Source organism: Dama dama, chromosome 9 (assembly GCF_033118175.1).
Source record: "Dama dama isolate Ldn47 chromosome 9, ASM3311817v1, whole genome shotgun sequence".
Taxonomy (NCBI): domain Eukaryota; kingdom Metazoa; phylum Chordata; class Mammalia; order Artiodactyla; family Cervidae; genus Dama; species Dama dama.
The window spans coordinates 15,283,315-15,310,209 of record NC_083689.1 but is presented as its reverse complement, the minus strand read 5'-3'; the positions used below and the strand labels follow the sequence as shown (position 1 = coordinate 15,310,209).

At 59.2% G+C, this 26,895-nt stretch overlaps 1 protein-coding gene across 1 annotated transcript in view; it reads right to left on the bottom strand.

The window, feature by feature from the left end:
* Positions 1 to 29: 29 nt before the first annotated feature.
* RFX1 (regulatory factor X1) overlaps positions 30 to 26,895 on the bottom strand; it is a 33,772-nt gene continuing 6,906 nt past the window's right edge. Inside the window, exons 2-21 of the mRNA XM_061150116.1 lie at positions 24,999 to 25,366; positions 17,731 to 17,840; positions 17,423 to 17,506; positions 16,296 to 16,403; positions 15,264 to 15,380; positions 14,126 to 14,221; positions 12,531 to 12,625; positions 8,292 to 8,679; positions 6,325 to 6,506; positions 5,229 to 5,348; positions 5,023 to 5,138; positions 4,704 to 4,822; positions 4,513 to 4,622; positions 3,942 to 4,093; positions 3,757 to 3,854; positions 2,521 to 2,670; positions 2,206 to 2,414; positions 1,728 to 1,881; positions 1,599 to 1,644; positions 30 to 1,462 (exon numbers count right to left, since the gene is read on the bottom strand). Of these exons, the coding sequence (XP_061006099.1) occupies positions 1,293 to 1,462; positions 1,599 to 1,644; positions 1,728 to 1,881; positions 2,206 to 2,414; positions 2,521 to 2,670; positions 3,757 to 3,854; positions 3,942 to 4,093; positions 4,513 to 4,622; positions 4,704 to 4,822; positions 5,023 to 5,138; positions 5,229 to 5,348; positions 6,325 to 6,506; positions 8,292 to 8,679; positions 12,531 to 12,625; positions 14,126 to 14,221; positions 15,264 to 15,380; positions 16,296 to 16,403; positions 17,423 to 17,506; positions 17,731 to 17,840; positions 24,999 to 25,311 (2,937 nt within the window). The 5' untranslated portion in view covers positions 25,312 to 25,366 and the 3' untranslated portion in view covers positions 30 to 1,292. The remainder of the gene's footprint in view (positions 1,463 to 1,598; positions 1,645 to 1,727; positions 1,882 to 2,205; positions 2,415 to 2,520; positions 2,671 to 3,756; positions 3,855 to 3,941; positions 4,094 to 4,512; positions 4,623 to 4,703; positions 4,823 to 5,022; positions 5,139 to 5,228; positions 5,349 to 6,324; positions 6,507 to 8,291; positions 8,680 to 12,530; positions 12,626 to 14,125; positions 14,222 to 15,263; positions 15,381 to 16,295; positions 16,404 to 17,422; positions 17,507 to 17,730; positions 17,841 to 24,998; positions 25,367 to 26,895) is intronic.

Below are 26,895 nucleotides of genomic sequence, written 5' to 3'. Positions count from 1 at the left end.
AAGCCCGGCAAGTCAGCAGTAGCCAAATATGACAGTGGAATTTATTGTGTTTTAAGAAAGACTACAAAAAGATAGAAAACAGCTCGGCACACTAGACTACCACACGCGTGGACACTTTCACCGCCAGGAGAAGGGAGGCCCAGAGGAGTGGGAGAGGGAGTGGGCAAACCACTCCCAAAAGCTGTAGCACGCGGAGCACACAAAATAGTGATTTTTATACAATAGGTCAGGTTTTTTTTTTTCTTTTTTCGCTTTTTGCCATAAACATCTATCTCACAGGTTGAAAACACTGAGAAAACCGGAACAGATAAGGCCATGATGGTTGGAAAAAAACCCAACAAGTTACCGACTCCGCTCACAAATCGCACAATAGTCATGTGGGGGGTGGGGAGGGGCAGAGGTCCCACACACGGAGGAGAAGCACGGTCTCCAGGAGCGGAGGTGGGGGTTAAGTAGGAGCGTGGAGATTCCATTACAAACCAGCGGCAAAGGGGGCTTAGGGGCTTGGATACGAGCAAGCGGAGCACCCAGCCCCGGCCGGGGCAGGCGTGGGCACTTCCGGGCCCGCTGCCTGCAGCAGGCCCCTCCGGGCTCATCGCCCGGCCCAGCCTGCTGCTCTTTGGAAGCCAGAGATGGTGCCCCTTCTGCCCTCCCCCCCGTCCAGGCTGGGCAGTGCCCGCCTCTGGGGCTGTGGGGCGCGGGAGGGTCCAGCGCTGGAGAAGATGCGACACCCACGGCTTTAATTGCACTTATACCAAGGAGGGGGAAGCGGTGGGGTTACTGAGGGAGGGGTCCCGGGGCTGCTGCTGCCGACAGTGGTGGGTCCCCAGGTGATGCCCACCTGCGCCCACCCGGGGCTCAGGGCTGGGCCCAGGACAGGCTGTGCAAAGCCAGCGAGCTGAATAAGTTAACAGTTCTGCAAGGTAGGGGGCCTGCCTGCCTGCCCCCTGGGGTGGTGGGGGTGGGGCTGGGGGAGGGAGGGAGAGAGATGATGCAGCCTTTGGGGCCAAGGGGCCAAGCTGGCTGCCCCAGGGGGCACCTGGGCACTGCGGCGGGTTCCTTAAGGCACGTCTTTTGTGTCAGTGTTTGCAGCTGCGGCTCCGCCCGGCCCTGTGATTGTGCGGGCCCCATGGCGGGGGCAGGGACCCCCCAGCCTTCCCTGTCTTGGAGGCCCCCTCCTGGCCCTGGCCGAAGCTGGAGCGGTGACAGCGAAGCCACAGAAGCTGTGAAGGACCCTGGCGAGGAAGGGCGGTGGGGGAGGGCGGGCGGGCGGGGCGGGGAAGGCCGCGGGTTTAGCTGGAGGGCAGTGCCTGCACGAAGAGGCCGCGCGCGTCTGTCCGCGCCAGCTTGGCCGGTGGCTCCAGAGCCTCGGGGCCCAGCGCGGGCGACTCGCTGCCGGCCGCGAGAGAGATGTCCTGCGGCAGCTCATCCTCGCTCTCCTCTTCTTCCTCCTCCTCCTCGTCTGGGGCACACAGACCGGGCCTGGCTCAGCGCGGGGCGGCCGCGCCACCAGGCCCCCACGCGGCGCCCCGACTGGCGCCTCCTCCATCCCAGCCCCCCTGTACCGACCTCCGGACTCAGGTCCTGGCTTTACCTACCTTTGTCCGGGTCCAGGGGGTTCAGAGAAGTGGCCAGATTGGCGAACTGGAAGGTGGGGAGAGGAAAAGGGGTGAGAGTCCCGCCCAGGGGCGCCCCGCCCCGTGCCCTCAGCGTCCCGCTGCGCGCACCTCGCCCATGACGGCGATGGGGGTCTCGCCCTTGGCCTGGGCCACACGATGTTCGATCAGGTAGTACATGTACTCATCGTAGAGCAGCCTGATGAGATGGAAGGAGCCGAAGCTGGCGGCGCTGCGCAGGGTCAGGTCCCGGATCACCATAGAGCTGGAGGCGGCGACAGACAGGAGACCCTCAGGCCAAGACCCACCTCTCGCCCCACTTTCCTTCCATAAGAACCAGGCTTGAGCAAACGCAGCGACCACCACCCAGCCCCGAACAAATTTCCCCGGGGGGGCGTCCATCAGAGAGGGGGGAGGGCCCTAGACCCACACACCTCCAACAGAGTCCTGGCCTTCTCAAAAGGCATCCAACTCCCTCAAGGAGGCGGGGCTTTATCTGGCCCCACCCTCCTCGAAGAGGCGGGGCCATCTCTGGCCCCCTTTTGCCCTGCCTCCAAAACGAGCACTTTCCCCCTCAGCCGGGGCGCACCTGTAGAATGACCACTTGAGGAGGAAGAGCTTGGCGGCCTTGGGGAAGCCGGTGCTGCCCTGGTAGGGCTTGAGCACCTGGCTCACGACGCCATCCAGCCAAGCCGCCCACTGCTCCAGTGAGTTTTGCTGCTGCAGCGTCACTTTGAAGTCCTGCTCCAGTCGCTGCACCACGCGGTCCTCGCAGCGGCACACCCACGAAGCCTGCTCCTGGGACAGAGCAGGAAGGCGGGTGCCCGCGAATCAGTCGCCGCCCCCGGGGCCCGCCCCGCCTGGCCACCCCGCGCTCATCATCGCCTGCCCCGCCGGCGCTCACCTGTACGTTGGCGAAGTCCACGCGGTTGAGATCGCTCAGCATCTGGTTGATCTGCGCGGTGTTCTGCAGCACAGCGCGCGCCGCCTGTGCCAAGTGGTTGAGCGACGTGTAGCGACGCAGGGTCTGCGCGAAGGCGCCGGCCGCTGCCACCTGTAGGGCCCCAGGCTTGTGGCTTTCTTGGAATTCACCCCTGCCCCCGCCCACTCAGGTCCCTTCCCCCACCCACTGTGACCTCTTTGAGCCTGTTTCTTTCTCCGAAAAGGGAGAAAAAACCTTGTTGCTTTTGCTGGGAGATAAAAGGATCAGGATTTTTAAACTTTGGGTCATCAGCCACACAAATAATGCGTCCAAAAGAAAAAATAAAATCAGTGTATCTGAACACTATTATTTTTCATCAAAGCACACAAGAAGATATGGGAGGGCACTGCCCAGAAAGGGCACCGCTTCCATAACCACCTGCTTCATTCTGTTTGGATTATTATTCCCTTGAATGTCAGCTCCGGGAGGGCTGGAGTTTTGTCCATCTTGGTCACTGCTGTGCTCCCAGTAATTAGAACCAGGCCAAGCACACAGCAGGTGCTCAGTAAATGTGTGTGTAATAAATGAATACATAAGCTTGCCAGTTCCGAAGGACTCCCCCTGGATCCAGCTTCTAGTTTCTCCACAGACCAAGCCCAGCCCTCTGTCCAGCAGACCCCAGGGGTCATTCTTCAGACATCCAGTCTTAATAGCATTTTCAGGACTTTAAAAGCTTTTTTCTTCTTTCTTTCTTTCTTTTTTCCTTTTGCTCAAGAGCAAGCCCATCCCATCTGTTTCCAAACATCTTGGTAGTTAGTGAATGTGCAGCACTGACGAAGGGGGCCGTTATTCTGTTTCCTTATAGGTGTCTTTTTTTTTTTTTTTAAGATTTTATCTCTTTCTGAACATCTAAAGCACTTTCTGTTGAAGCTCTCTGAAGAGAACTACGTCAAGTTTGCATTTGGTTTTTTTTTAAGATGATGTGTTGCATACAGAAATACCACAAACGGGTTGTGTGTCAGAAGTGGGCACCTGAGGAAGCTGGCTTGTAAAGACAACACCCAGAGCTCACTCTGAGGGGACACACACAGAGACGCATCTTATTGTCTTGGTCAGGCAGAGGTAGCTGAGGCCCACTGCCCACCCCCCCAAGCAGGAGGGAGGACCCGAAGCTGTGGGCCCAAGCTGGCCCCTCCACCCCCCACCTCACACCCTCACCTTCACCCGCAGCATCTCCTCGGGGATGTTCACCATGGCGTGGGTGAGCCAGCTCTCCAGGCTCTTGGCAAAGTTCCGGATCGCTTGGGTCAAGGCACCTGGGGGAGGTAGGAGGGCTGGTGGGGACTGGAGGGGGGGGGAGGTGGGGCACGGGGAGTGGGGGCGGGGCGGAGGCGGGCACTCACTGGGGATGGGCCGCAGCACATCCGGGATGAGGATCTCCACCAGGCCCTGGTACAGCACGTTGTCACAGTGCTTGGTCCACTGCAGCACGGGCTCGAACTTGGAGAGGAGCACCAGGCTGGCCTTGGGCAGCCGCTTCTCAGCCTCATCGTGCCTGTGGGCACCCACCCGGCCCGGGGTGTTACGAGGCTGTTCCACAGACCTGCACCCAGGGTCAGAAGAGTACAGCACCCTCACCCCACCCTGGGCTCAGGCAGGTACCCTCTGCCTCCTGAAAACCCCCGGGGTCAGGCTGATACAGGCCTCACTGCCCCCAGGGTCAGAGAGGGATCTCAACATCCTGCATGTGGGGACCCAGGCACCTAGCCACTGCAGGGAGGGAATGGCTCGGTGGGGCCCGCCATCCCACACACAGAGCATCAGATTGGTACCCAGGCACACTCTGGAGGCGGGCCCCACAAACTGTGGGGGTCAGAGAGGAGCCCTGGCTCCTGCATGGTCTAGCCACCCCAGCCTTGAGGGCAGACTCGCAAGGTGCCCAACTTCCTCCCTTCCTCCCCCTGGGGCACTCACACAGCCAGCGGCGGCGCCTCGCTGGGCTGGCTCAGGTTGTACCTCCAGAAGGTTTTCCAGAGCGTTTCCACCAGTGTGAACTGCAGGTTCACCATGACATCGACGATGGCCTGTTGGGGAGGCCAGATGCTCGAGGGGGCCGGGCGGCAGCATGGTGCGCCCTCACCCCCACCGCTGCCCAGGTGCACTACCTCACAGTGTTCCCGGTATAGGACCTGGAAGGCCTTGATGTCCCCAGGTCCGATGCCCTCGGGCAGCACTTTGCCCTGGAGATCAAGCTCTGAGAAGTCAGGGAGGCTTCTCGAGGCATCTGGGGGGCAGAGGAGACACCGTGAGCCCCTTCCAGCCTCATCCTGGGATCCTGTTAAGTTGGCACCACTTGGCTACCAAGCTCCCCCATGACCAGTTTGGGGTGATGAGGTTCAAGAAAGGCAACTGAACCATCTGCTGGCTCTCTGGGGGCTGCACAGCCTGCCCTGGGCCCTGCCCGAGAGTGCAGGGAGCCCTCACCCAGAAACTGCTGGTACTGCTGGACCTGGGCGCTGATGTCCGAGAGTCCAGTGGCCTGCTGTGGCCCCACGGCCACGCCGTTGGTCATGCCCTCCATCTTCTGGATGGGTTTCAGCCTGGAGGAAGGATGGGTAGGCAATGGGATGGGGAGTTAGGCTGCCACGTCCGTCCCTGCCTGCCAGCACCCAGCCAGCCCGCCTTCCTACCTCTGTTTTTGGGAGAAGGGTTGGCCCCGCATGGCCATGTGCTGCTGGTCCTCCATCAGCCGCAGCAGGGGCGAGCTGGCCTTGATGCGCAGGCCATAGTAGTGGTACTTGGAGTTGCCCCTGGGAGGGAGGCAGAGGGTGAGGGCTGGGCTGGGGGTGGCCCCCGATCATCCACTGGGAACTTTACATCGCACCCACCTTCTCTCTGCTAGGGGGCCAAACAGAGCCCGGGGGTGTGACCCATGTTCCACAGAGCTCGGGGTGCTGGGCTGGGGAAGCCATGGGGGCTATGGGGGCCAGGAGAGGCCCCCACCTGCAGACTGAGCTCTGTGAAGACAGGACCAAGTCTGGGGCAGGCACTTAGCAGGTCTTTGCTGACTGCTAGTCTCACAATTTGCCAGGCACTGTTCTGAGCACTGAGCACATGCGAATGCACGTGTTCCTCATCTCTCCCCCATGAAGGGTACTCCTAGCATCCTAGATTGATAGCTGAGGAAACGGAGGCACAGAGAGACGAGGTACTCTGCCCAAGGTTCTACATGCATGCCTACGTGAATGAGGTCACACTGAGACGTGAACTGGGAGCTGGAACCAAGAGAAGAGCAGGGCTCAGCCCAGAAAGGTGTGGGGGGATCGCAAAGGAGAGGCAGAGAAGGGTGGGTTCACGGAAGGGCTCCTTGCTCCTTCCTCTGTGAATTCACTGACTCACAGGCCATGATTAAGCAACTACTGTGTGCAGCCCCCACACTCTCAAGGGGTGTGCATTTCAGCATCGGAAGACAGATCAGAAGTGAGAAGTAACATGAAAGGCATGCTGGATGGGTGCTCAGGAGAAAAACTCAGTGGGGTGGATGCCAGGGAGGTAGGGAAAAGCTGAAGTTTAGGTTAGGAGGGCCAGGGGATATTTGAGTCAGGAGATGGGGAAAGGCACGGACAGTGCAAAGGCCCTGGGGCAGGAGCATGTGAGTGTCAGGAACTGTGATGAGGCCAGTGGGGCTGGGGAGCAGTGAATGGACGAGGGGAGTGGAGGACCTCAGAAACAGGGTGAGGGCGGGCCTTGCGGCCACTGGGGGCTGTCAGGGGCAGGTGGCCCCACCTGGTGCCTAGGCGACGGGTGCGCAGGCCCATGAAGACGGAGCGGATGAGCTTGCCGAAGGAGGCGGCGTTGACGGGCTCCAGCTTCTGCTCCTGGCAGTGCAGCAGGTAGTGGCAGTACAGGGTGCTCCGTGGCAGGCTCACGCCCTCGGCCGTCTCGTAGTTGTCCAGGAGCCACTGGACCTGGGGCCCGAGGGGGACGGAAGAATCGGAAGAATGCTAAGAATGGCTTCCATTTCTCAAGTGCTCGTCTCTAAGTGCTCTATTTATTTCCAATTGTGATCCTGACAGCCATGCCGGAGAGGGTGTCATGTCACCCTTGCCCATGGGAACTAAATCCAGTGGAACTCTCTAGAACTGTGCTGTCCCAGGCCGTCACCACTAGCTGTGGAGAGCTGTTAAATGAATGTAGGCGGAATGGAAAAAGCCAGTGTCAAAAGGTCACGTCAAGTATGAGTCCATTCACAGAACATTCTCAAAATGACAGTGTTAGAGAAACTGCGAACAGATTCGTGATGGCCGGGGGTCAGGAATGCTGGAAGGGAGGAGGGTAAGGGAGACTCTAAAGGGTTAGCACCAGGGAGATCTTTGTGGGGACAGGACAGTTCTGCATTGAGTTTGATGGTGGTTTCCCAAATCTACCCATGTGATAAAAAGACACAGAAGTAGATACCCCCATATAACACCAACTGTTGGTTTCTGAGTTAGATACTGTACTACAGTTACATAAATTGTAATTAGTGGGGTAACTTAGGTGAGGGGTCCACGGGGATCTCTGCAGCTTCTGTGACCATAATTCTTTCAAGATCGTTTTTTTTAAACAAACAACTCCACGACTTCCCTGGTGGTCCAGTGGTTAAGGATCCACCTGCCAACGCAGGGGAAGCGGGTTCGATTCCTGTTCCGGGAAGATCCCACGTGCCATGAGGCAACTAAGCCTGTGCCCCACACTACTGAAGCCCGCACACTCCGGAGTTCGTGCTCCGCAACAGGAGAAGCCACGAGGGTCGGAAGTCTGTGCCCGGCGATGAGAATAGCCCCTGCTCACCACAACTAGGCAAAGTCCAGGCACAGTAATGAAGACCCAGTACAGCCAAAAATAAGTAATTTTTAAAAATTCTAAAATAAAAAAATAACAACAACTCTGTCTCTGGGACTGTGAAACTCACATGTCAAGCACTCAATAGCCTCATGTGTCCCAAGGCCTGTACAGTAGGCAGCAAGCAAAGAACACATCACTGGAGGATGTTCTATCAGACAGTACGGATCTAGGGGAGCACATTTTCAGAACCCACTTGGGGCTCATGAAGTCAGTTATGGGGGTCATGACCAGCATTAAAAAAAATCAGACTAGAAGCCAGGCTGCCCAGGTGCCCGAGAGAGGTGCTGTCTTCTGAGAAAGTTTCGGTCTTGATAATGATGACCACAATGGGTGGCCGCGGCAGAGAGCGGGAGTTACACATGAGGGGCAGCCATCGCTCAGACCTCAAGCTCCTGGAGGACAAGGACCACGCCGGGACACCCCACCCACAGTCACAGAGCTGATGACAAGCCCCATCAGGATTAGCCCCTAGGGCTGTTCCACAGAGCCGCTCTGGGCACGGGAAGTTTATCTCAGTGCCTTTTGGACAGGCACAGATCCTTGCTCCGGGTAGCTCCTGGCATGGTGGTGCCTGCATCTCCCGCCCCATGCTATCTATCCGCCATCACCAGTTACTATCAGACTCAATGAGACTTCCTTGGGTAATAGCTCCAAGAGCTTCGGGCGTATTAGCTGAAGCCTAGAGAGGCTGAGGAACTTGCCTGAGGCCACACAGTGAGGAGTCAACCCCAGGACCTCTTCACCTGAGCACCGCGGCACCAGGCTACCCAGCCTCCTGGGGACGGTGGCCGGCGCCCATCACCCGACGCCCCTGCCCAGGGGCCCCCTCCCACCCTGCCTCCTCTGGGGCCTGGGTCGGCACTTACGGTGGCTGGTGAGGCACGGGTGGTGTGGGAGTAGGACTGGCTGGCCCCGCCCAGCATGTAGCCGCCTTGGATCACGTAGGTGCCTGCGCCTCCGCCGCCGCCGCCGCCGCCGCCGCTGCCGCCACCCCCGCCCCCACCCCCGCCGCCGCCGCCGCCGCCGCCGCCGCTGCTGCCGCTGCCGCCGCTGCTGGCTCCACTCCCACTGCTGGTGGAGCTGGCGACAACCTGGCTGCCAGACACGTACATGGGCACAGAGCCGCTGCTGGCCACCGCCTGGGAAGTGGCAGGGGTGCTGACCTGGGCAGCCGTGCCCGCGGCCTCGTAGTAGCTGGTGCCTGCCGTCTGCGGGTACAGTGGCGTCTCCGGGTACGAGTAGGTGCTGGAGCGGCTACGAAAGAGGTAGAGGGCGGCAGACAGGGGATAAGAGCTGGGTGGCCCAGGGGTATAATGAGGGGCGCCCTGCAATTGGGGGGGGGGGGGGGGAAGGCGGGGCAGGGCAGCAACAGCCCCATGCACTGCACATCCCCCCAAGTGCCTGATGGGCAATTCTTCACTGAATCCTCAAAGCAGTCCCGTGACTTGGGAATCCCGGCTTCAGCCCTGAGGAACTGGGACTGGAAGAGCTGAGTGACTTGCAACGGCCTAAACACTTCAGTCACTCAGAAAACAAACTACTGAAGAGAATTCCCTGGAAGTCCAGGGGTTAGGACTCCTCGCTCCCACTGCTGGGGGGGCCCTGGTCGGGGAACTAAAATTGCTCAAGCCTGGTGGTGCAGCCAAAAAAAAAAAAAAAGACCAACAACTGTTGAAGGCCTGCTTGGGCACTGTTCTAAGTATGCTGGACCCAATGGTGGACACGAGAGAAAAGGTCCCACCCTGGGGTCCGGGGGAGGTTAATGTCCTAGCAAGGGAGCCAGAGGAGAAGCCAAGTGCAAAGGTAAATTGAGGGCACTCTGGAAGGTGGCAGGTACCAAGGCACACGAGGCAGGAAGTGGGTGGGGAAGAGAGTGCGCTCTGCTTCTAAATCCACTGGCTGCCACCATGGGGGGCTGGTCAGCGGCGACTATTAAGGTGCACATGTGTTTTGCTTTGACCCAGCGACCCATCCTGCCCTGGAGAGGTCACCAACTATTCGGTCACATGAACTCAAGGCTGCAAATCATAGCAAGAGTCACATGGAGGGGTGGTCTATCTTTACTGGGATGTCAAGTTAAAAGCTGATAAAATCCTACGTGGGGGTGAGAGAGGAGGAAGGTCTTGAGGTCCCACCAAAGAACAAGGTCCAGAATGTTCCATTAGGTGAACAAGAGAGGCAGGGAGGGGTGTGGATGACACTTTGGGAAGAAGGGAGAGATCGCATGGCATTTCATTATCTGTACCTGCCATTCATCGGGGTGGAGGGTGTGTGGACAGAGGGCAGCCACCTCACTAAATGTGTTTGGACACAGGTTTGATTTTTGAGCCCTCTCAATCCCCTGGAGAAGGAAATGGCAACCCACTCCAGTATTCTTGCCTGGAGAATTCCACAGACAGAGGAGCCTGGTGAGCTACAGTCTGTGGGGTCGCAAAGAGACAGATACAACTGAAGCAACTTGGCTCGCACGCACAATGTGTTAGTCACTTGAAAACATAAGCTGGGCTTCCCTGGTGGCTCAGTATGTAAAGAAGCTGCCTGCCAATGCAGGGGACATGGGTTTGAGCCCTGGTCTGGGAAGATCCCACTGTGCTGTGCAACTAAGCCCATATACCACAACTATCGAGCCTGTGCTCTGGAGCTCAGGCGCTGCAACTACTGAAGGCTGGGAGCTCCAGAGCCCATGCTCCACAACGAGAGAAGCCACTGCAGTGAGCAGCCTGTGCATTGCAACTAGAGTAGCCCCCACTTGCCACAACTAGAGTAAGCCCGCGTAGCAATGAAGACCCAGCGCAGCCAAAACTAAATAAATAAAATAAAAGTAATTATAAAAAACATAAGCTAAAATGTTAAGACCCAGAAAGGGAGGGAGGCCCATCAGGAGTGTCCTTGGCCCAGAAGGTGCTGAAGGATGCTGGAGACAGAAGTCCTATGGGCCTCCCAGGGCAGCAAGGAGAGCGACTGGGGTGGGGGGGCGTGGTCACTCCTGGTGTATGGCGTCACCCATCAGACCCCAGGATGCAGCTCTTGTTCACTGTGCCCTGGTTCACACATCTACATAGTCCACATCCACGGCACGAGTGACTCCACAAGTGTGACACCTGAGCCAGTGCTGCTAAGTGCCCCTGCCACCCGCTCTTTGGCAGGAACCGAAACCAGCCCAGCACCCTACCTGCAACACATGCTCTCAGAAAATGCTACTATGGCAACTGTTTGCCAAATGACTACATGACTGAGTGTGTGTATCTACCTCGACCACCTGATACGAAGAGCCAACTCACTGGAAAAAAACCCTGATGCTGGGAAAGATGGAGGACAGGAGGATAAGGGGATAACAGAGATTAAGATGGTTAGATAGCATCACTGACTCAGTGGACATGAGCTTGAGCAAACTCCGGAAGACAGTGAAGGACAGGGAAGCCTGATGTGCTGCAGTTCATGGATTTGCAAAGAGTCAGACATGACTTAGCGACTGAACAACACCTGGATACAAGCTAAACAGGGCCATGGACAGGAGCCCAGGGGGTGTGGCTTTAGTCAGAGCAGGAATCCAGACCAGCAAAGGGCTGGAAATGTGGAAATAACCCCCTGTGAGGGAGAGACAGAAGATACGGTGCCCTCAGGAAAGTCATACAGCAGAAGAATCTGATGGTAACAGTGGACTCTCTGTGATCACTCACACACTACAGTCACAGAGGGAAGAATTGAATCAGAAGCCAAAGACAGACCAGGGAGAGGCAGAAGAGCCCCTGGGGGCCCTCGGGAGCTAGGCTCCTCTCTGGAATGTCCTCTGTGGTCCCACCAGCACTGGTCCCCTGCACAGATGAGAGCCAGGCACCGCGGGAAATACAGCAACAGAACCATGAGGTCGCTGGATGCTGCAGACCACAACTCAGGGGCCGGGGCCCCACACCCACAGCATCAGGACCCAGGGATCAAGTCATTCCATGAGCTGATCCACCCCCAGTGTCATGCCCACAGGGACAGGTGGCTGGGACATGAGAAAGACATCAGGCAAATGCAAAGAAAGTCAATGAAACTTCCCCAAACTCAAACGACTCGTGTGTCCATGGGATTCTCCAGGCAAGAATACTGGAGTGGGTTGCCATGCCCTTCTCCAGCGGGTCTTCCCAACCCAGGGATCAAACCCGTGTCTCCTGAGTCTCCTGCCTTGGCAGACAGGTTCTTTAGCACTAGCGCCCCCTGGGAAGCTGAACTGACAACTAGAATAACTCCTGGAATTATTACTGTGGAGAAGGGGAGACAGAAGGTGGTGTATGGAGGACCCCCAGCAAGGAGCCAGAGCCAGGGTTAGGGCAGGCCTGGGGCTGACATATGCCTGATATGGCAGGTACTGAGGCTGAGCTGTGTACAGTACCAGAGAGTGGAAGTCGTCTACATGCTAGCTGGGCGTGACTGGCCATATGACATTTATGCTGCGATTGAGCAGCGGAGTCACACATGGTGATTAAAGAGGGTAACCGGGACTCACATGAAAAACTTTGAAATATGTGGCAGGGGAAGAAATAGGGGACAGAACATGCTGCCTCTATTTCTCAACACACAAAGCAGGTAATTTCTATTCTCAGACTATCTCAGGGAGGAAGCAAAGAAATGGGGCGCAGCATCTCCTCTGGGGCAGGGTTGAGGCTCAGGAGTAAAGGAGATTTCTTTTTCACTATTTAACATTCCCTACTCATTAAAAATTTTATCTGGTAAACTTCTTTTCCTTTTTTGCAGTTTCTTTTCAGGCCATGTCTTGGGACATGTCAGATCTTAGTTCCCTGATCAGGATTGAACCTGCGCCCCTGGCATTGGAAGCGCAGTCTCAACCACTGGACTGCCAGGGAAGTCTATATTTTTTTGTTTTTTGCAAAGAACCAGACCCACCTGACTCCAAAGCCCGATGCTATGCTGGAATGCCTTTCCCAACATGCCAGGGCCCCCTCTGCTTCACTGCTTTCTCCCCTTGGTGAGCACCCACTGCCTGTTTTCACCTTGAAGGCTAGCTGGTCTGCTGGAGACTGGGGCTTCAGTCCCGGGGAGGGGTCCTGAGCAGACCTATGCTTCTCCTCCTGTCCCTTCCCCCATCCTGGCCCACTCACATGGCACTCGCCGTGTAGCTGGCATCACCGCCCTCCACGTACTGCACTTGGCTGGGATACACGTGTGAGACTGGCACCTGCTGGAGTTGCTGCACCTGGCATGGGAGGAAGGGCACACGGGGGGTCAGGGGCAGGCTGGCGCCCCGCCTCCTGCTTCTCACAGTCGGCAGCTGGCCAAGCTTGCAGGGACTCCCGGGTCCCCGGCTGGGAGGCTGCACTTCGGGGCTCTCTGAACACCCTGGACAGGGACAGGGCTGGAAAGGAGGCACAGCGGTGTCAGGAAAAGCCAGGCCTCTCTTCTTGGACTGCGGACAGCAAACGTAGGGTTGAGGTGAGGTGGGAGGAGGGGACCCCAGTCGGGGTCCTACTGCGGGCATGAAAGCTGAACTTGGCAGAGCCAAGTTCTAGTACAAGCCTGACGTGTAAGCCGGAGCCCGGAACTAGCCATGGCTGCAGGGTAGGCGCCTGCATCAGGGAGGGACCCCTGCCTATGGGGGCGGGGCCTAGGCCCGGTGCACAGGATGCGATGGGCGGAGCCGGGGCCAGGGGTGGGGCCCCATTGGTGGGCCAGAGTCTGGAGCCACTGACAAAGCGGGCGGGGCCTGAGTCCCCCACCCATCCCCCATCCCAGTCTGTAGGGGCAGAGTCTGGGACCTGGAGCCCGCTTTGGTGGGTGAAGGGGGTAGTCAGAGATGGGTCCCCAGGCTGTCTGGATGAAGGTGGGGTCTACAGGGCCTGTGGGGCCGGGCGCGGGCCGGGGCCGGCGGATCCCGCCCCCGCCCGCCCCTCGCACCCCCGCCGTGCGTCCGCCACCTACTTTGAGGGCCGTGGCGGCCGTGCCGAACACTAGCACCTGGGGGACTCTCTGGATCCTGACCCTCTGGTCGGGGCTGGCTCGGGCCGGCAGCCCGGGCAGTGGCTCGAGGACCACTTTCTGCTGCGGCAGGAGCAGGTGCGGGGGCAGGAAGCCCACCAGCTCCACCCACTGCTCGGCGCCCGGCTCGTAATGGGGCGGCAGCGGCTCGGGGCTGCCTAGCTGCGGGGCCTCCCCGCGGCAAGCTGGCGGTTCCGGGGCCAGCGCACCCGGCCCGGGCCCAGGCGTGGGCGGCCGGGGCGGCGGCGGCTCCGGTGGCGGCGTGGGCCAGGGCTCTTGCTGCTCTGCCTTCCTAGCGGGAAACTGACTGCCTGAGCTCTGGAGGACAAACAGAGACACTGAGGGGTCACCGGGCCGGCAGCGGGCGGGTCTCCAGGCCTCCACCGCCCACCAGGCTGCTGACACTAGGCAGCAACCCGACCAGAAGACCCCCACCCGGTGTCAGGGAAGGGACAATCCAGAGCTCTCTCTTAGCAAAGCCTGGGCCCTGAACTGCCCGGTGCTGGCAAAGAGGAAGGCTTGAGGCCCATGGTTGGAATTGGAGTCCAGGGTGGGGCTGGGTTTCTCAAGGTTCCAGCTGCCTCCCCCGACCCAGATCCCCTCCCAGGGGGGCTCCACTCCCTCCCTGCGGCCTGAGGGGCCTGCACCTTACCCCCCCACCCCCGCCACCCCACGTGACTGAGCCCCAGTTTGCCCAGAGGCATGTTGGGGAGACACACACCTCTTGAGCCACATGGACCGACTGGAGTCCTTGCACCGTGAGCTGCTGCACGGGGCCAGCTTTGGGCACCTGTGGAGTGGCCTGAACCACTGACCTCTGCAGGGAGCGAAAGGCAAGTCAGACTGTGACAGCCATGGCCAGGATGGCTGCCCGCCTGTCCTCAAGTGCCACCCTGTCCCCAGCACTGGCGTCAGCCTCTCTCCAGCTCTTCACTGCTGGCCCCGCACCACGTGGCTTCCAGCTTCCTCACCAGGTTGACTCTGGGCGCCATGTGGAACCCAGGCTCTACCAGGTGAGGCTGACAGGAAGCAGGACTGGGAGGTGAACTTGGAGCTGACCGAGGAGGGGTCCCTGCTCTCCACCCCTACATGGGTCATCCCGCACCCCGGCATCTAGCAGGTCCTCACTTCCATGCTATGGCGGGGATGCCGGCATGACCCTCAGGACAGAGGGAGGGACAGAGGCTGGGAGGCGGGGAGCAGCTGAGTGAAGAACCCAGGGCTAGAGCTTCCGAGGGGCTGTGGTGCCTGGCCGGAGAGTATCTGTTGAGTCCTTCAGGGTGGAGTTTCTGCGTTCCTCCAGGGAGAGGATCTATGGCTTTCATCTGGTTTTCTGAGGGGCTGGAAACCACCCCCTCCCCCCACACTGGTAATGACCAGATGACAGACAACCCTTGCCTTATAACCTGCTCTGGCCATGGTAGCTGGCAGCTCAGAGTGAGGCCTCCTCTGGAAGACTGGGCATGGACTTAACAGGTTGAGGCCTCTCCCTGAGCCCCCTGGGGGTGAGCCAGGAATTGGCCTTGGGGTTGCCTCCAGGCAAATGGGCCTGGAGACGCCAAGGTTGTTTTTCAAAGCTGTTTCCAGTGCCTCTTCAGTCTGAGGTGCTTTCCACTACAGCCCCAACCACCTAGCTCCCTGGCCCTCAGAGCAGAAGCCAGTATTTAGATGAGAACATAGAGTCTGGAGAGAAGCAGAGCTGCTTGCCATAGGCCCGGGTGGCCAGCTGGGGCTGGACCCCATCGGCTCGTCTCTCATGGGCCTTCCCCACCACCACCCCAGCAAACAGCTGCAGGAGGATGCAGAGGCCGCGGGGCCGGCACCCCTCGCCCCTGTCACTGCCCGCCTTGGCCTGGCACCTCTTGGGTGACGGGGACACTCTGCTGGACGCCATGGACTTGCAGCGGCTGCGGCACCGTGCCCGTGGGGGCCCCGGCCGTCTTGCTGGAGGAGCTGTTGGCCTGCACTGGTGACCGCTGCAAGGGAAGGAGGCACAGAGAGTGTGTGGGGCAGCCGGGCCCTGAAAAAACCCTGTCCCAAGAGCTATTCGGGGAGGACAATGGCCAGGGGGGGACATCTCCCAGCCACCTAAGCTGATAAAGTCCCGGGCATCCAGACACCTGGTCCCTCCCGCAGCTCCAGGGATCCCAGGGCAAGGCTCAGAGTTCAGCCCAGAGATGCTGGGGAGGCCTGTCTTCCCCAGCGAGGAGGGTGGGGACTTTGGCCTCTGCTCAGCAGCTCCCAGCTGCCTCCATCATCAGCTGGACAACAGCCCTGAGGTGAGAAAGGCTAGGTCAGGGGGTCCCCACTTTCCAGATGAGTTGTGAAGGTGCAGATGGGAAGGGACATGAGCAGGGCCACACAGTTGTGAGTGGTGGAAGCAAATGCTGACCCTAGGTGAGCTGGTTGCAAAGCCCCCATCAGCCCTGTGTCATGGGAAGTAGATGCGGGGTGGGTTTCATTACTTGTTTCCTGCCTAGAAAACTCTGGGCTCAGAAGGCTCTGAGGGCCTGTCCAGAGTCCCCCAGGACTGAATGGCTGAGCCTGGGACCTCAAAGTCCGACTGCTGACACCCATCCTCCCAGCCATCCACAGGTCGCCTGCCTCCACACCCACGTGGAAATTAGAGGTCCTCAGTATTCACACTATGGTTGGAAGAGGGCCACTTTTGCTTCCTGGGATGCAGTGCCCAGAGCTGGAACTTTGAGATCCATTCTGGCCCAGGAGAGAAGGCGCCTCCTCCTGGAGCCAAACTCAGCTCAGAGCCAGAAGAGCAGAGAGTCCAGCGGCCGAGCCCCTCTTGCCCAGGCTCAACGGGGACTTCAGAGGAGGGAGTCCTCGCTCCTTTGGGGAGAGGGGTGGGGAGGATGGCCGAAGGGGCCAGCACCTACCTCGGGGGGTGAGTGCACTTGCTGGGTGCCGTGCACTGTCAGGGAGACCTGGCCGCCCTTGCCGCCTGGGGCTGTGCTCTGCACCACCAGACGCTGCGTGGGGAGAGCCTGGAGCGAGAAGGGAGGACCATAGTTCACTGACAATGACCTCTGTGTGTGTGTGGGTTTTTTTTTGCCCTCCTCGAGGTATGTGGGATCTCAGTTCTGGACCAGGGATCGAGTTCCCTGCTTCAGAAGCGCAGTCTGAACCACTGGCCCACCAGGGAAATCCCTGGCCTGTGTGTCCTTAATGTGCACCTGTGTGTGCCAGGGGCTTCCCTGGCGGCTCAGTGGTCACGAACCCACCTGCCAATGCAGGAGATGTGGGTTTGTTCAATCCCTGGGTCGGGAAGATCCCTGGAGAAGGAAACAGCAACTCGCTACACTATTCTTGCCTGGGAAATCCCATGGACAGAGGAGCCTAGTGGGCTACAATCCACGGGGTCGCAGAAGAGTAAGACACGACTGACTGACTCAACATCAATGTGCTGAACCAGGCGTTATCTTAGCGCTGCGTGCCCACGGGCTCCCAGAATTGCCCCGACAGTCCCGATGCGAGGTGGCTCCTGCATTTCACAGAGGATGACAGCGAGGCTTAGGACAGCAGAAGCATTTGCCCAAGGTCCTGGAGCCCATACTCAGCAGAGCTGAAGTTTTTTCCCAGGGAGCCTGACTCCGTGGGCCTCAACATGTGCTCCCACCCTGGAAACCAGGCGGGACTTTGTCCCCATCTGTGCCGGCCCCAGCGGCCGCCGTGCAGCCTCGCAGCCCCCAGGGTCACCATGCACTTGCTCCTGGCGCTGGGCTCCTGATTCCTAACTGGCTTTGGGCTCTCTGCTCTGCAACATAAGGGTTGGACCCCCCAGCCGTGTTCCCCACTGTCAATCCTCAGGTCTCCCTGTTAAGATGACTCCTGCAGCTCCTTCTTACCTCATGGGCCCTGACTGATACAGCCTCACTGGCCACCTCAGGGTAGGGCCCCGCATCCTCAAGGCTGGTGCGGGCAGATCCGAGCAGGCTACGGGGGTTGGTTCTACACCCTGGGGAGGCTCTGAGAGCGGGGGTGGGGCCAGAGGCGGGGCGCTTACCTGCTGGGGCACCGGGATGTTGGTGAGCTGGAGGGGTGACACGTGGCCCGGCTTGGCCTGCACGCTTGTCTGGACCAGTAGCCGCTGTGGGGAAAGGAGGAAGGACCTGAACCAGATTGGTTTCCCCAGGGAAGCCTGGCCGGGGTGGGGGAAAGGCGAGGTGGAGGGGTAGTGATTTTTTTTTTTAGCAGTGAGCACCTTGATAAGAACAGGTGAGCAGATGGTTCCAGCAGCAGGACTGGGAGAGGGGGAAGCAAGGTCGCTACGGCCACAGCCTCTGTCCACCCTGGGGGAGGGGCATGTCCTACCTGCTGGGTGCCCTGCACCTGCTGAACCACCTGAGTGGGGACTCCGGTCTGGCTAGCCGTGGAGCCTGGGCTGGCCTCTGACACAGTCTCGCTGGCCCGCATGGCACCCTCTGTAGGGAAAGGTCACCAGGTCAGCTCTGCCTGCTGCCTCCACCCCCACCTTGAGCCTGAGGCCGTCGAGATGGATGCCGCTGCCTGAAGCCAGCTCCAGATGGGGCTAGGCCTCTCCAGGAATCCTGCCTGGCCCTTGGCCAGCCCCAAGACTGCCCATTGGAGTGGGCTGGGGGCCACAAGGACCTATAATCCTTAACACTCATTAGCAGCCCCCCCCCCCCCACCTTCATTGTCCTGAAGTCAGGGTGTCCAGAAGGGTTGACTGACAAGCCAAGATGCAGTGGAGGCTTGGGGAGATGAACTCCTTTGCCCAGCAGGCAGGACTGTGGACCACGACCGACCCCATCAACCCCCCCTCCCAGGAATGGAAGCTGGTGAGAGGAGTGACCCAAGGTTTCACCGGCCTGCTGTCAGACACCCCCTCCTCCCTTGCCACTGTCAGAGCCTCCCTGTCCTCGTGGGGGGTGGGGGGCAGGCGGGTACTCACGCTGACAGGCAGCCGAGAAGAGGCAGTCATAGAACATGGTGCCCCCCCCCCCCCCCGCCCCCTGCCCCTGCCCGTCCGTCCCCAGGAGCCTGCCTGGCACTCCTTGATCCTTGCCCACCTCTCCAGGAACAGCAGGGTGCGCGGGCGGCTTTATACCTGCAACCTTGGGGAGATAATCCCCCCAGCGCTCCTGGCCGTCCTCTTGGGATAAACATACTTCCCTCCCAGCCCGAGTGGGGCCTTTGAGGAGCTGGGGTCAAGAGGGAGGCCGGTACCCAGAGATGCTATCAGGAAAGTGCAGGTCGGGTTTCATGCACCTCTTGCTAAGTGATGAGCAGGGGAGCTGGGGGGGGGGGGGTGGGGGGCAGGGGGTGAGTGTCCCCAGAGGCACTGGTTGGGAGACCCTCATCCCAGCTGGGACACCAGCCACCCCACCCCCTTTGTCACCTGGTTACTCCCCGCAGTTTCAGAGGTGGGGTGGGGCTGGGACCGAGTCACAGGTCAGGCCTAGGCTGAGGCCCCAAAGGCAGAGGGATGCAGACCCAGGCATGTGGGTAAGGAGGCATGTGTCTGAGCGGAGGGCCTATGGGGGACACAGAAGGCTCGGAGCATCCTTTTGGGTCTCAGCCTCTAAAGTGAGGAGCTAGGCCTCAGCTGTTGCAGGGAGACACGGAGAAGGGATTGGCTAGAACAGAAAGGTGACCGCATGCAGGTAGAAGCAAAGACCTCAGGGGCCAGGTCTGAAGCAGAGCACGTGACTGTGTGTATGCTAGGTGTGGGCCAGATGGGGGGTAGGCCCTGGGACAACTCTGCAGCTCATTCCAGGAGACACTGATTCCTGTTTTACTGGAGTCATCCCCCGCAACCACTTAGGCTTCCCAGTCATCGTCAAAGAGGAGGCCCTCACTGAGCGGGCCCACTGGGAGAAACCCAAGGAAGCACCCAGTCCCGCGGGGGCCCCGGCAGCCTGGGTGTCCATGGCCCAGCCCAAGGGACAGTGCCTGACCGAGAAGGCCCATGGCAGGTTCAGCCTGGCTCAGGGTGGGCAGCGAGTGGGGGGCTTCTCCGTCCCTTCCAACGTCCTGGAACTCTGATGAAAAGGGCAAGGTTGGTCCTTGAGTGGGACCCAGAGCAGCTGGAGGCCTGGGGATTGCTGGGATCCAGCATCACCTTGGACAAGGAAGCTCCGGGAGGCAGTCTTGCCCATCTCCTGCCTCAGGGGTGGCCCTCAAGGCTGGAACCCCCATCCTGGCCAGGCTGCACCATGAGGATGAGCAGGTGAGATTCTAGAGTCTACTCTTTAGATGAGGGGCCTCCTGTGGCCAAGATGGGACCCCTGTCACAGTGTCTCGTCCTGGCTCTGCGTGTGTGCATGGGGGACCCTGAGTCCGTCAACATCAGCATCTGTCTGCAAGCTCCACATTGCACATGCACACAGGCCAGAGAGGGCCCTGCCGTCTCAAATCTCTAGCCAGGAAGCGGCAGCTGATTTCCTGTCCCTCGATCTGATGAGCATCTCTTCCTCCCTGGCCCCTGCGCTTACTTCCTCACTGATACCTACTCTGGCCTCACAGGCCACTCTGAGCTACTTGGGGGAGGACGGAGGGAAGCCTGAGAGTCTGGACTCCAAGACGGGACTCAGGTCACCGCGGACCACAGATGGGGCCATCTGTTCCTCTTCCTCCTGATCCTTCGCTCCCGTCCTGCCGATGATTTCAGTCAAAGGCTCACTGGGAGGGGAGCCTATGGACTCCTGCTGCCCCCAGGGTCCTGGGTCCCTTGTCTGTCCCGACCTCAGTTTCCCCATCTATGGTTGGGGACACTGATAAACACCTTCCAGGTCCCTCTTCTTGACATAAGTCTTGGACTTCCAAGGGCTCCAAGTGAGACAGAAGCAGGGAAGAGAGGCTGGACATGGTCCCTTCTTCAGTCCAGCCCTACCCCCTTCCACCGGCTTGGTCTCATCTTTCTAGGGACGGCTGGCGGGACTCACAAGGTCTTCCTTCCACTTGGGTTTCAGGTGATAGCCTGGTGGCCTCTGAGGACAGGGACTTATATGTAGGGGATTGTTCCTAAGCTGGAAATTTGAGCTTCCTTCCCATCACCTCCACAGTCACCTTAGGGCAGAGCTCGTGAGGCCTGGGCAAGAAGAGCTGCTTCTGCAGCGGAGGCGCTCCTGGCTGGCTTCCCGTCTGGGCTCCAGGTCTGGCTCCCGGGCCCCTCCCTGCCTCCTGCCTGCAACTCCCCGGGTCCCTGCCCAGCTCACATTGCTTCTGGCTCGGGAGGAGCCCCAGGCACCTTGCCGAAGCCTTTGCTGGCGTTAGTTACACCCCCACCTCCACCCCCAGGACCGGCTCACGTGACCCAGAGGCCACCCTTAGATAAAAGGGACACTAAGGGTTACAAAGGAACCCTCAGGAATCACTGCCAGGGATGGGGGAGGGGTCAACGAAGCCGCAGGAGTCCTCTTAGAACAAATCAAGGAAGCAGTGCCTGGTAACCATTCCAGGGATAGGCCTGCTGCTGGCAGAACCAGGAGCAGAAGGGACAGGCAGCTCCCCGGGACCTCTGTGAAAGACAGTGAGGCCACTGCCTGACCAAAGAAGGGAGGCTGAGATTCACACCCACAAGCGGTCACGTCAGCACCGCAAGCCGTGCACACTGGTGCCCCACAGCACGATGGGGGCCAGGAGAGAGGGCAACGAAGGCTGTGACCAGTGGGCACCAGGGCCTCCCTGAGGGCGGAGGAGGGGGGTGCTGGGAGGAGCTGGAGAAGACAAGGGGAGAGAGGAGATGGGCTGGGACTTGGGGGATGCTGGGGTCTGCAGTCGTGCGTCCATTCCAGACCCTTGTTCTGGGGACCCCAGACATGGCAAGCAGCAAAAGCCAGCACTCAGGAGGTCCAGGGCCAATAAGATGCCGTGGAGGCTATGAAAAGTCCTCCAGCGGCAATGGGCAAGCCCTCCTGCCTGCTCGTGGCTACCCAGGGGCTGATGGGATGGGAGAGCTGAGCTGGGTCAGGTCAGCATTCATGAGGGATGAGCCACCAGAGGGTCTGGAATGGGAGAGCTCCAGGCAGAGGGGAACGCAAGTGCCAAGGCTCAGAGATGAATTGAGCCTGGAAGGTTTGCGGAGCCACAGGAAGGCCAGTGGGGCTGACGCAGGAATGTGGGGGGCGGGGGGAAGGTTGATCCCAGGTGGGCCTGGGTGGCCAGCAGGCCTGGAAGGCCCAAGTCAGGAGGTTGGACATTTGTCAGCAGCGGCGTGGGAGTGTGGAGCTGGTCCTTATCACAGGGATCCAGGTCTCCGAGGGCCAAGAAAGGCCAGGCTAGGCTTTCTCAGAGAGTACCCCCAGGGTCACCTGCTTTGGAATAATCCGGGGTGAGCTGGGACATGATGGAATTGAATCAACAGTTATCAAGAGGCTTCCTCTGGTTCTGCTGGGGAGGACTGTGAAGGGTCTGAACAGAGGCTGGGCCAGGGTAGGGGCCAGGGAGGTGGGAGAGGTGGTGGGTTCTGGTTGGATTTAGGACGTGGAGCCAAGAGATCTTGCTTACTCAAGGTAAGACAGGGGACGTCCCTGGTGGTCCAGTGGTTAAGACTCTGCACTCCCACTGTAGGGGTGGCATGGTTTTGATCCCTGGTTGGGCAACTAGGATCCTGCATGCCACACCACGCAGTCAGGAAAAAAAAAGTATGGGTAAGACAGGAGTCAGGCTGACCCAGGCCTGGGCTGGGGGGATAGAGGGTGTTATGTTTACTAGGACAAGGAAGTCTCAAAGGAGACCAGATTTGAAGAAGGAACGAAATTCCAGACTGCCATCGAGCCATGCTGGTTTGAGAGGGTCTGTGGAACCGCGTGGATGGGTCACAGGTGGCGAGGACTCAGGGCCGAGTCCCTGGGTACTGACCTCAATGTGGGCATTGTCGTACAGAAGTGGCATCAGAGGCTGAGGGACGGGACAAGGCCCTGGAGCAGAGAGGAGGCCTCAGCTGAAGAAGTCGTGGTGCACAAGGTCAGGGAGATGAGGAGGAAGGAGCAAGGGGAAACTGAGATGGGGACGCAGGGGTGGGCAGAGACCAGAGCAGGACTGCATCGCTGGGGGGGTGGGGGAGGGGGGAGAAACTGTCACGTGCTGCCCAGAGGCTAAGGAAGAGGAGAAGAGAGGGTGACCAGAGGAGCGACAGATGGGGGCCATGGGTGGTCCTGCCTTGGACTCTGGGGTTGAGGAGAGAGAGCTCCAAGTGAAAGGGCTGAGACCAAGGAAGGGAGGATGAACCCGTTGAGGAATTCTGACTTAAAGGGAGGGTTTCCCAGGTGGCTCAGTGTTAAAGAATCTGCCTGCCAATGCAGGAGATGCAGAAGACACGAGTTCGATCCCTGGGTTGGGAAGATCTCCTGGAGAAGGAAATGGCAACCCATTTCCACATTCTTCCCTGGAGAATGCCATGGACAGAGGAACCTGGTGGGCTACAGTCCATGGGGTCGCAAAGAGCAGACATGACTTAGTAACTAAACAATTTAAAGGGAAGAGAATGGGACAACAGTGGTAGGGGGTACAGGGCCTGGGGGCCCTGGTTAAAATGGGAGCTGCTATATTTTTACAAGCAGGTAAAAAGATCTACTAGAGAGGGGACTCAGTAATGAGGCTGGGATGGCAGAAGTCCTGGAGCAGGCAGCCTGGAACTGCCATGGGGCCACTTCACCCTTCTAGCAGCAGGAAAGCAGAGCTGGTGGGTGCAGATGGACCCTGGGCGCTGGCAGGCTGGGTGGGTGGGAGATGGGGTCCGTCTTGTCACGTGACGATGCCTTGTGTACAGTGAGGTCAGGAGCAGGGTTGGGGGTTAAGAACGGAATGAGAGGGAGGTGATGGAGGTGAGTGGGGAGCCGGGGGCCTGGGTTTTTCAGAGAGTGGGGAGAATGCTGGTGAGGATACCGGGCAGCACTGAGCACCCTCTGGAGATGTCGCCCGGTGACCCTGGCCACATCCTGGGCCTGGCCTCACTCTGCATTCAGCTGACTCTCACATGCCAGCCCTCCTCCACACCAGTCTATATGGCAGAGTCACTGTCCCAAGCCCCTGCATGCCCCCTGCCCTCCCTGGGGACCCTGACACTGCCGGGAGCCTCCAGGACACTGCCGGGGCCCAGCTGCCTCCATCATGGTCCCACGGGGCCGTGTCAGTTGCCACCAATTTTGACTCTTCATTGTCCTTGGGTCAAGTTAATTGACCCGCACCTTCCACAGCCTCCCAGGATGCCCTTAGGATCTCCACCACTTCCTTTTCCACTGTGGAAAGACCAGGGCCAGCCTCCCCTCTACACGGGGAACATCAGAAACCACCCAGTCCAGTCCTGAGCGCCACCTGGTTTTTTCTGGCAGCACCATGCAGCATGTGGGATGTTAGGATCTCAGTTCCTCAACTAAGGATGGAAGCTCCCTGTAGTAGAAGCGCAGAGTCCTAACCACTGGACCGCCAGGGAAGTTCATCTGAGCTGCACCTTCTCCCTCAGGCGAGTGACCACCTGTCCCGACTCTCTGCTTCCACTTCCCTCTGCTCAGCCCGTCCCCATTCTAGAGGAAGTGGGCATGAGGAAGATGCTCTGAGGCAGGAACCATGGGTGCCATGGCCCAAGCTTCCCGGTCACTTGCTCCACAGCCTCGGGGGGCGGCTGCAGTGACAAACAGGATCCCCTGGCCACATCACGTACTCACGAGCTCACCCAGCCAGGAGCCCTGCTTGGCCCAAATCTTGTCAAAAATGAAACGGAGGGGCAGGGAAGCAACCCCTCCAGACCTCCCAGTGGACCTCCCTGAAATGCAGCTGGGAGCACCTCACAGGCAGTCCCTGAGCTCAAAACTGTTACTCTTTATTTTTAAAAATTTTGGCTGTGTTGGGTCTTGGTTGTAGCGCGCAGGATCCAGAGCACTCAGGCTTAGCTGCCCTGCCATCTGTGGGATCTTAGTTCCCCGACCAGGGCTCGAACCCGGATCCCCTGCGTGGGGAGGTGGGTTCTTAACCACTGGACCACCAGGGAAGTCACTCAAAGTTGTTATGGTCCCTTTACGGATGACAGCTGAATGCTCCCCCTCCAGTTCCGGCAGGCGTTTGCAAACTAACTCCACTGTCCAAGCCTTTCATTGAGTGACATCTTACTTGAGGACAGAGACAGAACCAGCTCAAAGAGCTGCCCTGGTGGGGAGAATCTGGGGGGGCACAGAGTCCTCCCTGCTTGGTCTGACTACTTCTTCCCCAGAAAGTAAAAAAGTGAAAGTGTTAGTCGCTCAGTCGTGTCTGACTCTTTTGCGACCTCATGAACTGTGGCCCACCAGGCTCCTCTGTCCATGGGGTTCTCCAGGCAAGAATACTGGAGTGGGTTGCCATGCCCTCCTCCAGATCTTCTGACCCAGGGATCAAACCCGGGTCTCCCACACTGCAGGAAGATCCTTTACCGTCTTGAGCCACCAGGAAAGCCTTCCCCAGAGATGTCCCGCAAATCCCACCTGTGAAGCTGAGACAGTTAAAAAGCTGCCCTCCGGGTGACCGGCGCAATAAGTGATGACGGGAGGGCTCCGGGATGCCCCCCGTCCAGAAGGCTAGGCTCCCCCAAACTTCTGCTGGAGTTGTTCACAGTGTGCCCTGGCTCCGAGCACGCGTCCACTTACCGGAGACGGTGACCACGATGTACTGCTGGGACGCCGGGGACGGGGTGGGTGCGCCGGCCGGCTGCGAGGGCGTGGGGGCAGCCGGGAGCTCTGTCACATACGGCTTCTGGCTGCCCGGTGGCTGCGCCTGGGGCTGCGGATTCTGCAGCTCGGTGACATACTGGGGCTGGGGGGTGGCGGCGGTGGCGGGGGGCTGGGGGGGCTGGGGTGCCGCGGAGGGCGGCGGTGGCGGCTGGGCTTGTGGCGGAGCCTGTGGTGGCTGGGATGGTTGCGGGGCCGCCTGTAACTCAGTAACGTACGCCTGTGTTGCCATGCCAACAGTGGGGAAAATGATAATAAATAAGGCTTTTTTTTTTTTTTTTTGCTTGCTTGGGAAGAAGGAGGGAGGGGGGGAGAGAGAAGAGGAGGGAGAAAAAGAAGGAAAAACAAGAATTAATCTACAGGCAGAGGAAACCAGGGACAGCTCCTGGCTCCCCAGAGACACGTTTGGGTTCATCAGCAACTTAATTACATCCCGAGGCTGGTGGCAAGATCTAACCAACCCGCTGCTGCACGGCAACTGAGGATGGACCAGGGCTGGTCTGCGCCTCTTCCACTCACCCTGACCCAGGATTCCTGCCTTCTTCCTTTGCATGCTCCAGTGCCTGGGGGACCCCTGGGCTGGGAGACCTCCAACTTTTGCCCAGAAACAAATAATACAGTGCTCCTAAGGGTGCCGGCAGGCACTGTCCTGCGTACTTTCTTTACAACTAACTTTAATTTTTTGGCCATGCTGGATGACATGTGGGATCTTAGTTCCCCGACCAGGGATCAGACCCCTACTCCAGGCAGTGGAAGCACACAGTCTAGTCCCTACATTACTTAATTTAAAACTCTGCAACAGTCGCATCCACGCTTGGGTTGCTTCTGCCAGATGAGGAGCTGAGACTTAGAGAGGTTAAGGAGCTTGCCCCAGGCCACACATCAGGGAAGAGGTGGGACTGAGTCTGAACCCTGGGCACTCTGATTACTGGACTAGTGGGCTAACAGCTGGAAAGCAAGGTCATGGGGAAAGCTGTCTCCCAGCCAGCCTGTTCCAGTCCCCTCCTTGCCTGCCATCTGGGCTTGGATTCTTGGCTGAGTGTCATTCCCCGAGGCAGGGGGGCGGGGGGCGAGTGGAGAGCGAAATGCCAGACACGGGGAAGGGGAAGGTGTTTTGAGTCCAAAAAGCCCCCTGAGCTGCTTGCGGCCATAGAAACGAGGGCATTTGTAGGTGGCGACGCCAGATACGAGCTCCTCCCTAAACAGTGGCCTTCTAGGGCCTGGGGCAACTGGGCTGGGAGCGGGCCCTGGCCACAGAGCAGGCCTGGGAGGCCCGCGGACTTCAGAACGGGGCCCACCTGACCATGCAGAGGCAGCTTCTGGCTGCTAGATGTCTGTGGTGCCTCTCAGGCGCTGGGTGTGAGGCAAGTACTGTGGGTGAGGCAAATCGGTCTGGCTAAGCCCCGCCCCTCGCTAAGCCCCGCCCCTCGCTAAGCCCCGCCCCAGCAGGGAGTGGGCCGCCGGTTTCCTGGCTCCTTCGCTAAGGAGCGTCTAGGGACAGTGAAACAAATGCACGAGTGGTTAAGAGAAGCTCCACCCCTCACAGTTACGTGGTCCCTGTGACCCTAGACGTATCTCAGTGTGAGAGCTTTGCCTGCGAGGTCGCGGTGACCTGTGGCCTTCAGCAGCATGGCACTGCAGGGCTGAGCCAGAGGCTCTTCTGCATTAATCCTCGAGCACCTGTGTGCCATGGCCAGCCAGCTGCAGGGTGACTAAAAGTGAGATTTTTTCAAGGGGAAGAGAAAAACAACTGCTACTTGGTGATCAGAACCCCCAGGTAATCACTGTGATCACCTCCTCACAGCAGGCTGGCAAG